Below are 10,708 nucleotides of genomic sequence, written 5' to 3'. Positions count from 1 at the left end.
TTGGTTAATTCATTGAATTTTGTCAACTGTTCTAATAAAGCAATGGTTTTGAGTTGTACATGCTGACTAGCACAACACCAATCCTAAAGCTTTCATTAGATAAGGGCGTGCAAAGTCTAAAGTAGGCTTTCATGGCCAAAAGTATTCAGGATATAGGACTTAATAAAGGTTACACGTATGGCCCAAGTAAGAGAAACAAAAGAAGCATTTCTCGATCTTTCAAACAGAAAAATGGCCATATAATAGATAAAGGTGACTGGAGGATATAAGCCAAAGTAAAACTCCACAATCTGCTTCTACACCTATCTGGTTAAGCACACACTATAGAGCAATTATAGAACCTTCCTTGTTTTCATGGGTGGAAGATCTTCCTGCTGCATGATCAATATAAGAATATTGCCTCTCATTCCTAATGCAAGAAATAACAACGAAGGAAATCAATTTATGAACATGTCCATAAGCCTAAATCTTTTATCAGATAATCAAAGTGAATTATTATTAGACATTAGACAAGCACTTTTCTGCACTTTTCTTGTAATAGAACTTATCTAACTAGAGTAATTCCTGTAAGAGATAACACATCATGGTGTGTGCAAGGGCAACTGAAATGACCTAAGGTTCTAGCCTTAAAATTCAAAGAGTAGTGTTATCTAACAACTCTAACAACAGATATTTACTAGTCTCTTAGAAAGATTCCAGGGACTCAACTTTCACCCCGCCATACTACAAAAAAGGAAAACACAAGCAATGAAGCTTAATACTTATGAATCTGACATACTCCGGCAAATAACACCCCCCCCCCCCCCCCCCCCCAAAACCAAAAAAAAGAAAAAAAGAAGAAAGGCACACACACATGTATAAAAAAACATGAACTAGAAAATTTCGATGAAATAAGAACATTCCTGATTGTACCATCGTTTCCATCTCCCTCCAAGGCTAAGTTAACAAATTTGTAATTTGCATTAAAAAATCCTTTACATCTATAGCTTGAATTATCTCACAAATCTATGTAAGGTTGATTATCATACCAATAGTGTTTTGATCTGTCTGAATTCATTTTTCACTCCTTGTGCTATTATGGTATAATCCTCCCAACATTAAATTAAACAATTTCATCGCGCTTCCAAATCTTACAAACAAATTCCACTTCCTCAAATTGTTTTGAGTCGTTACTTGCTTCAAAAATGTTGTCTTTATTAGCTTCACTATCATCATAAACGTTCTACGTGAAGTATGTTGCAAAACGAATACTACATAACATGAAAAATAAAGAGTGAAATGTATACGACAAAATTAATATGCTCATAACTCAATCTAGTAAAGCAGATGCTATGCTTTTGAATCATTAGCTGTAAAACAGCCAATAAGGTTTATTTACATCAACGTTGTGTGAAAAATCAAAAGCAAGACAAAAAAGCCAGAGACCCACAAATACTATCCAACATCATTAAACCTATACTCTTATGCCCTCTTCTTCTTCCTCTTGATCATATCACAAACAAATGCCTTCTCCAGCTTCTCCACCCTCTGAGTTAATGTATTCAACATCCGCATCTGCACTTCATTCCTCTCATTGAGTTGAGTCATCAACTTCATCATTTTTTCATTCTTCTCCATCATCATCTCCAGCAGTTCCCTGTTCCTCTTGTCATCACCTCCCCCATACTTTCTTCCTTCATTCCCCTGTTTGGCTCTGATCACATCCTCCATTTGCCTCGTCTCCAGGCTTTCCTCCACACATTCACTCAAAGCAGGAGTCCTTTCACAGGTATCTTCTCCATTATCCTCCATTGGTGAATCAACAACTTGGACCTCACAGCAATTCTGGTTTTTAATATTCTCAAGAGGCATTAGTTTGTTAAGACGGGCCTCTACATCCACTTTCATTTTTGAATCAATTCCAGCATCCACCTTCTCCACATCCTCAACACGATTGCCTTCCTCAGCAATCATTTCTAAATCGGCGCCAACATCATCCTCTCTGTCTCGTTTCGGAGCCCCTGATTCTTCATCATTTATCAAGCCGTCTGAAATCTTCCCCTCACACAATGGCTCCTCATCTGCTCCTCCATTATTTCTTTCCTCTGTGCCTTGACCAGACCCATTATTCCCAAAATCAAGAACATTACCATAATTTTGGGGAATTTGATCCTCAGAACCATCAAATTTTTCTACCGAATTCCTTGCAGCAGCAGCAGCAGGAGGAGCTTCATCTTTGATCTCAAGAACCTGATATTCTGGTTGTTGATCCTTCTCAGCGAGGGTTTCAGATTCAGGTTCAACTAAATTAACATCAGCCGACGTAGAAGCAGCAGCAGCTGCAGCAGCAATAGCATCCACTCTTTCTTGCAGCGCAATTGCCTTCCTAATCACACTCTTTCTACAATCCCTAACCCCAGAATCCACACCGCGAACTGAATCCAACCTGAATAGCAGAGCCATCAACATCTCATTCACCTTCAACCTCTCCTTCCCGTCCTTCTCCAGCAACTCCACCTCCTCACTTCTCCAAACCCTAGCTTCGATCTCATCCACTTCCTTCTTAATCGCCATGATCTTCCTCATACTTTTCCTCACCAGAAAGCCCCTAAAGACCTTCTGGATTTTGGATGCCGACTTGGAGCAGTCCGGGCCGGATTCCGACCCGACAAATTGGACCGGGATCTGAACCACCTTCTGACTCCTGGTCGCTGACTTCGCCTCCTCCTCCTGAGGCCGGACAGGGATTCGAAAATTTCCGACAGAGGGCTTTGGCCGTTGCTGGCTTCTATAAAAGGGAAAAAAATCCATAGTATAATGGCAACTTTTATGATTTGGAAATATTTTGCTACTGAAATTTGGGGATTTTCGGTTTTAGGATTTGAGAGAGGGCTTTGGGCTATTTATACTGGTGGTTAGGAGGGAAAAGAGGAAAGATTTGAAATTCCAGAAGTTTCCTTGAGACCGAAGAGATTTGGGGCCTTCGGGAAAATTCTAGGACTGTGTGGAGTTTTCTCAATTCTGTAATATATGTAATTCTATTTGGCGCCTGCACGGCCAAATGTGTGCTCTTGCGTCATGTTTAGATTTTCGAGCAAAATGCAGTTTAAGTCCCTAGTGTTTGGGAATGTATCAATTTGGTGCCTACTAGTTGATGGAGAACACCTTTAGTCCTAAAGGATCAGTTTTGGCTAATTCATGACAATTAACATGTGATTTAGCCAATTTGGATGGAAGGAAGAGTGGCTTTGTGCCTGGTACCTGCCAATATTTCAAAAACTTGGGCAAGGGAAAAAGCTTTTCTCCATTAATTTTTTTATTAAATTAAGTTTTATTGATCTAAACTTTGAAAGTAAATCAAAAGGAAAAAATAAATATGTACGAGCAAAGTAAATATGTTTGAGCAATCTTGTGATAAAAATAGTCTAGGTTATTAAGCTTTAATGGCAAAGAAATTATTTTCAAGTGTTACAACTTTAAAATTCGAGTGATGATTCCCAAAGTCCTATCTTTTTAAAGTTTTAATTGACACTCCAATCCATGTGATTCATATAGTCCTAAGAACAAGATAAATAATTTGTCTAAAACTGAACTAGATTTCCTTTAAAATCCAATTCTACGTAAAATTTCATGATTTTCAAAAATTTTCACGTGGAGCAATAAAAAGTTAGAACTAAATTCAATTTCTTGAAAATTGAGCTATGATAAAAATTGTTTTGATTCAAGGAAATTGTACTTTTTACCCAAAGGAAGAGAGTCAAATGGAACTCCATTTCTTCGACATCAATTTTATGCAAAACGAGTTATGTAAAATTTCCCGATTTCTAGGAAATTGACTTTCTCTCTGTTCTTTTCTTTAGAGAATGTTGAAATCAAAAGTGATTTCCTAGAAGTTGAGTGTTGTGTAAAACTCAACTAGATTTCCTAGACCTCGAGATCTATGCAAATAGAAAAAAATTATTTCCATCAAGTTTTTTTAAGTAAAAACCTAATGGATATCAAGCTTGATGTAATTGCACAAATTATTGGAAATCAAGTCCTGTTTCAAATTTCTTTTTTTTTTCTAGAAATTATCTTTTCCTAAAGTTCATCTTTAAAAAGGAAAAAAGAAAACGTTAGCTAAACTCAATTTTAGTAACAGCACGTTCCGGTTAGGACTGCAAACGAACCGAGCCGCTCGCGAGCAGCTTGAGTCGAGTTCGAGCTGGCTCGAGTAGAAATCGAGCTCAAAATATTAAGCTCGTTAGCTCGCGAGCCGACTCGCGAGCTCGAGTATATATATATATATATATATTTTTAAGTATATATATATATATTTTTTTAATTTTAAGTATATATATATTTTTATATTTTTTATTTTAATAGTAAAATTACATATATATTCTTAATATTTTATTATTTATTAAGAAAAAATATTATTTTATTTATTTTTTAAAAAATAAATTTTTTATTTTTTATTTTTTTCGAGCTCGAGTCGACTTTAAATTGCCAGCTCATCGAGCTCGAGTTCGAGTTCGAGTTCAATAAAATTAAGTCAAGACTCGGCTTGATTAGGCCAAAATTCGACTCGACTCGACTCGGCTCGTTTGCAGCCCTAGTTCCGGTCACATGCTACTTTTCGTTGCACGTTTGCACTTCTCCTTCCAAATTACTGGTTAATGGTTAAACGTCCATTTTTCTAAATTGGTCAAAAATTAATATTTTGAGGACTAGTCTATTTGAATTGCTATTTTTAAGAGTTTTTAAAAAAAATATACCGTAGCGATTTGATATATATAAGGTAAAGAAAAAGTAATTTAAAAATGTGTTCACAGAAATATAAAAATTTTTGTAGGGAAAACCTCAATCCAAACAATAAATGTGCTGTGTACAAACCAATAGGGACAATATGGTCCGCCTCTAAACAAGGCGACTAAAACTGCATTTTTCGTGAGGCTTATTAGCCCTATAAACATTACGTACTCGACTCAAGTCATCAAATCCTCAAATAATTGTTAACAAGTATGTTGGGCATCATTAATGATCATGTGAATCTACTAATGATTTTGAGTGAACTATGTAGTTGGTGGTAATATCATTGTAGACATATTACATTTTAATTTATATGTTATTGCTTCATTATTTTGGAGTTGCTAATAACTTGCATCTATTTACTTATTGTAAATACTACAATATTTCGATATCTCTACAATAAAATACTATTATGTTGCCTTGGTTACTTACACATTCGCTAGATGCATGACAATGTATACACCATAATTGTTAGATGTATGACATATATTCAAGTTTTGAGTTTTAAGTTCAAATTTACATTAATTATCATTCATCCCAAACTGAGGCAATGCTTAATAACACAATTCATCACTTAAACTTGGCTCCGTTTGATAACACTGAATCTGAATTCTAAATTCTGAATTCTGAATTCTGAATACTGAAATAATTAATTTGCTGAATTTTAAGCACTGAAAAGAGATATATGAATGTCTGAATCTTAATGCTGAATCTATTTATACTGTTTGATAAATATTCATAACTTAATGCTTAATAAGCTAAATTGTACAATTTTGCCCTTCTATCTTTTAATCCAAAAAGGAAATAGAACACTATGATTTAATTAACTTAAAATTGTTAGGTATGAAAATGACAATGATTGTGAAGAGCAATGCATACAGTGACAATGTTTCTTTGTGTGGGAAAAGGGTATGGTTTCATTGTTTTGAGAATGGGATAACGAGCTTTTAATACTCCAAAAGCACGTTCAATTACATTTCTCAATCTTGCATGTGCTTGGTTAAAACGTTCTTCTTTTGATCTTGGACGAGAAGCATTTCGAAAATCAGACAACCAATATCTAATATTTCGATATGGTGTCATAAAGCCACGTGTGTGTGGATAAGCTGCATCACATAAATAATATTTATCTGCACAAAAAAAATATATATCAAAATATAAATGTTTGTGGATGAAAATTACTGCAAAAAAAATACTATTGTTAAAAAAAAATTTTGAATAGAGAATATTAGGTTGTTTTGTTTAATTAGATAAGGATTTTGAATAGGGAATATTAGGTTGTTAATTAGATAAGGATTTTGAATGTAATTAACAAACAGGGATATATTTGGTAGATAAGATAAAGTAGTTGAAGTAAATCTCTTGATTCTTATCAAATTAAGCATTCAGCTACGATTCTTGTGCTGAAAAAAATACATACAAATTCAGCACCACTTAATAAGTTCAGCAGGTGAATTTTTATTTATCAAACACCCACAACATCTGAATGTTTGAATGAATTCAGTTTCAGCACTTTTTTATGTTATCAAACAGGCACTTAATCTATTTAGATCTTAATATATTCAGATGTGTTTAATAACCAAAATTGAACATCTGAATTAATTTAGTGCTACTGAATTTCTTAGGCAAAATTTGCTTCCAAAAATAAGTGATAAACTATTCACTTCTCACTGAATGTGATATTCACTTTTGATTTAATACTTAATAATTCAATAATTTAATAGATTCAAAATTCAGTTTTATCAAACGCACAGTCACATCAAATATTGTCAGATGGTGCAAAAGTGGACGATATGGGATCCTTGCAACTGATGTAGGCATTAAGATAACATAATTGACATATCATATCAAATATTGTCAAATGGAGACAAAGAAACAAATTATCATTCATTGGAAGTTGTATTCACATTTCACAATCAGATCCATCTATTCAAATACAGACATATCTGTTATCTTCTTCAATTGTTACTGGATTATGGCATCTTTGAAGACTCCCCAACTCATCTTATGCTTACCTGTTGGGAAAGAATGGCATTTTGAAGTAACTAACTATGAGAAAGTCCAAGGACCCCTTTTTTTTTAAAAGGGGAGATTACTTGGATTTACCTTCTATATATACTAATAATAAACTCTTATAATAATTATTTAGGAATAGATCTTCATAGTGGTGGATCTAGAAAATCTCATTAGGGGGCACTTTCTAATTCATTGTGATAAATCTCGTAAGATTCAATTGAAAACTTCATACACACTTCTGATAGCCTTCACATGCATATTTAAAATAGGTATAAAATATGTAATTCTTGTTGTACAATTCACATTAAAAAATTTAACCAAATCTTAGTTAATAATTCAACATTTATAGAAATAAAAGCAAAACAATATTAGAACAAAGTTAATCAGCAGTAAACATATGCAAATCTTAATCTTAGATCTGGCAAACAAAAACAAAAAAATAAACATATGCATGGAAAATTCAAATTTTGTTATATGTTAACCTATTTGATAAGCTGTTCCATTTTAATTTTAAAATAATGTACAAAACCCCATATTGCATTAATATACAGATTTACTATCATAGCCCTTCGTTGGGTATTATTAAACTACATCATAATCAATACATAATATAGAATATTAAAAAGTCACAAAGATACTATTGAAAATCGCAACATCACATTTAGACATGCATGATCATGACTACTTAATCCTTTGATTCTTGAGTGATATAGATGGTTTTTTCCTAAAAGAGCAATTCACGTTACTTATTTATTATTCTTTACCATGTATTAGTGGGTGTAACATGTAATCTTTTTGAACAAAGTAGAGGCACATTAGTAAAAACGTTTCTTTAAAAAAAATTCTTTTCTATCGAACTCTTTGGATTTCCTGGGGGCCGATGGGGTTCTGTGCCCCATGGCCTTCATAGTATATACTGGTATTTTCCCCTGCATTAGCACGAAATATTTTTTTTTATTGTGATTAATTATGATTGAATGCAACATTAAATAATTCATTCACAATATTTTTATAAATTATTCATATTTATGTCAAAAATTTATTAAACTCCAAATATTTAAATACCATATTATCTTTAGAAAATTTTATTCGTAAATGTATTATAATGTGATAATATTCAATAAATAGTATAATTCATAAAGAAAGAAATAACAGGTATTCTTTGAAGTAGTAATTAAATTTTATCATAAATATGATTATACACCTACTCATATTTATTTTCAATTCAAGACAAAAGCAAAACTACAATAATCTATTTGTACATGAATGATATATTATTGTTTATCAAAGTTAATAAGTTTACCAATGTAATAATTGAATTAATGCTAAGCAAATTTTTCATATATTGAAAAAAAATAATTCAAATTTATTAAATAAGATATGGATTGTTAAAAGTGAGAGAAATTATAAATAAAATTGGTTGGAAGAAAATTAGATGCAAAAATGGGTAAAATCAAATATCCATTGACCTATTAATTTTTTCAATTAGGCATGCCACCTCGAAAAGAGAAAAACTAAGCATTTGCCTCACAACATCAGAAAAGTATAAATGTTTATTTTTCATTTTTCTTGCAAATTTTTCTTTCCCATCTTTTTTTTAAAATTTTTTGTAGGTTTTAGGATTTACTATTACTTTCCTTGAGTAGACCAAATTTATTGAAAATCATCGGAACCTGACATTGTATCTATATATAAAGCATGAGGAGGGGGTTTGGTGTTAAAATTTTGTCATTTTTTGATTTATCAATTTTACCCCTATAAAAAGTAAAGATTTACTAAGAATAACTACTTAATTTAGTAACTTCTAATAATTTTCAGACCCAATAGCTTCTATTTGTTTTTTTATTTGTTTGTCAAAAAAAATTATAACTTATTTTTTATTTGCAAAAAAATTCTATTGATGTAAATAAAAACAACCTATTTTTTTTCTTAATTTGCACATCCATTGGGCGTACTTTTCCAACTAGTTGTGAATAAAAGAGAGAGGCAATTATGTAGGTTAGTTTAAATTCATTGCTAAGAATAGAATAAAGGCTATCAAAGTAGTTACCTTTGATTGCAGAAAGTCTAACATTTCTAACCATCGAGTCGAAGTAAAGGTATAAAATTGGCTCCTTAATCTATTAAGTGATTCAACTACCTAAATTAGCCGAACCCATGCAAGAAACTAAATTAGAAATTTGTCCTCCCCCGCAAAATTCAGTTCAATCTTTTGGTGTCCAATATCGCCCTGGAAAATATTCTCGTCCATGAAACTACCATTACAGTAAATAAATATTTTTCGATGTGTCCTATTACTCCTAAGTTAATTTTGGCTTATCTTCTAAGCCATTGCTTTTACATAACCCAATTTGTTCCCTTTTTGAGAAATTTTTTCCCTTCTTTTAATGTTTTGTTGGATTGGACCATATGCTTAGACTTACCCATTTTGTAATGTGGCTAATTAAATGTCTAAATCATGCAAATTGAAAGTATGATATTGTTCTAAAATGGAAAAACATGCAACAGTATGTGGTACTAATTTAGTCAAATATTGAAAATTTTATGAAAAATACTTCAAACTTATGTAGTATTTTATCAATAAATGTAAGTCCGCAACATCTATAAATAAGAAAATAACTTATGGATCAATGAAGAGTCAATTTCTCTTGAAATATCTCTTATGCGCAGTTAAGAAGAGAGAGAGAGAGAGAGAGAGAGAGCAGTGTGTACTATCTTATTTTGTAACTTATAAAGATTACAAAGTTAAATATTTTGCAACCTATTGATAATGGGTCAGGAACTGGCATTACCTAAAAAAGATGCAGTGGACAATCGACACAGCCACTGTTGCATGTCATTAATGGAAGAAGACACCAATAAAGTGCCCAAAATCAGTCTTAATTGAACCCAGAGAAAGGAAGCATCTCAAATCAAATTTATACATAACAATGATCAACCAACTTTGATCATCAGACAAAGGAATTACCACACGAAATTAATGAGACAAGTTCTTCAAAACCACGGCAGAGGTTTAATTTGTAAGTGTCTGGTTAAAATTGTAGTGGTGTATAAGAATTAATTAGCGCTCATATGGGATTACGGTAGCTTATGGAGAAGCATTTAACTTAATAAAATTTTCGGTAGGAGTACTTATTAAGTTCTTAACTATAATGCTTGTATGCATGCTTGCAAAAAAAGTGACTTTTTATATGATAATTTGTGATTTTGAATTTTGTAATGTTTTCATCTCTTTATTCAATTAAGAATTTACGATAAAATGGTCAAAATTTATCTTTTATTTTAAAAACATTAAAATTATTCTAAAAGCATTATTTTTTAGCTTCTTTTAAAAGTAATTTTGAGATAAATAAAAAACTCTGCTCCTAATTTGATCAAATGATGCTTATCAAACAATTGAAAAGTGCTTATATCACTTAAAAAATGGTAGAGGAAAAAAAATGAAATATAGATTCTAATAACTTTGAATTAATCATTTTAAACTCGTCGTTTTAGATCAAAAAGTTATTGGGCCAACTCAGTGGACCGAAGTGTTACACAACTACATTAATATTCATATCCATTCAATCATTGAGACCACCAACTTCTTTTGAAAAGTAGCAACAGTAATCAAATTAAAGAAAAATTAAAATAGATTTTTTTTATACTGATAGCATATACACTATTAAATCTTTTTTTTTTAAGTATAATATAAGGTCTCAAATTCGAAACTTATCACTTACACTCTCTCCCTCCCCTAACAAATCTAAATACATGCTACACATGCAAAATTTAATGTTTAAAATTGAATTGAGATGATCTGGCATGTATTCAAGTCGTAAGTGCATATACTATAGTGCAAAATTAATGTAAAAATTTATTTCAAAATCAACTAAACACCTATGTGGACTTCAGAGGTTCAATATGCGTCACTTAATAGCAA

General features: G+C 31.8%; 1 protein-coding gene across 1 annotated transcript; it reads right to left on the bottom strand.

Moving 5' to 3' along the window:
• Positions 1–1,461: 1,461 nt before the first annotated feature.
• Positions 1,462–2,790, bottom strand: LOC113782199. Its single transcript, XM_027328108.1, has one exon. It carries the CDS (start codon positions 2,788–2,790, stop codon positions 1,462–1,464), a length of 1,329 nt encoding a protein of 442 aa, XP_027183909.1.
• Between the last annotated feature and the right edge of the window lie 7,918 nt (positions 2,791–10,708).

Source organism: Coffea eugenioides, chromosome 9 (assembly GCF_003713205.1).
Source record: "Coffea eugenioides isolate CCC68of chromosome 9, Ceug_1.0, whole genome shotgun sequence".
In the NCBI taxonomy this organism is placed as follows: domain Eukaryota; kingdom Viridiplantae; phylum Streptophyta; class Magnoliopsida; order Gentianales; family Rubiaceae; genus Coffea; species Coffea eugenioides.
The sequence above is the reverse complement of the archived record's forward strand: the minus strand, read 5'-3'. Positions and strand labels throughout refer to the sequence as shown.

Excerpts from the sequence above, each read along its gene's own strand:
- LOC113782199 (XM_027328108.1), bottom strand. The coding sequence starts at position 2,790 with ATGGATTTTTTTCCCTTTTATAGAAGCCAGCAACGGCCAAAGCCCTCT.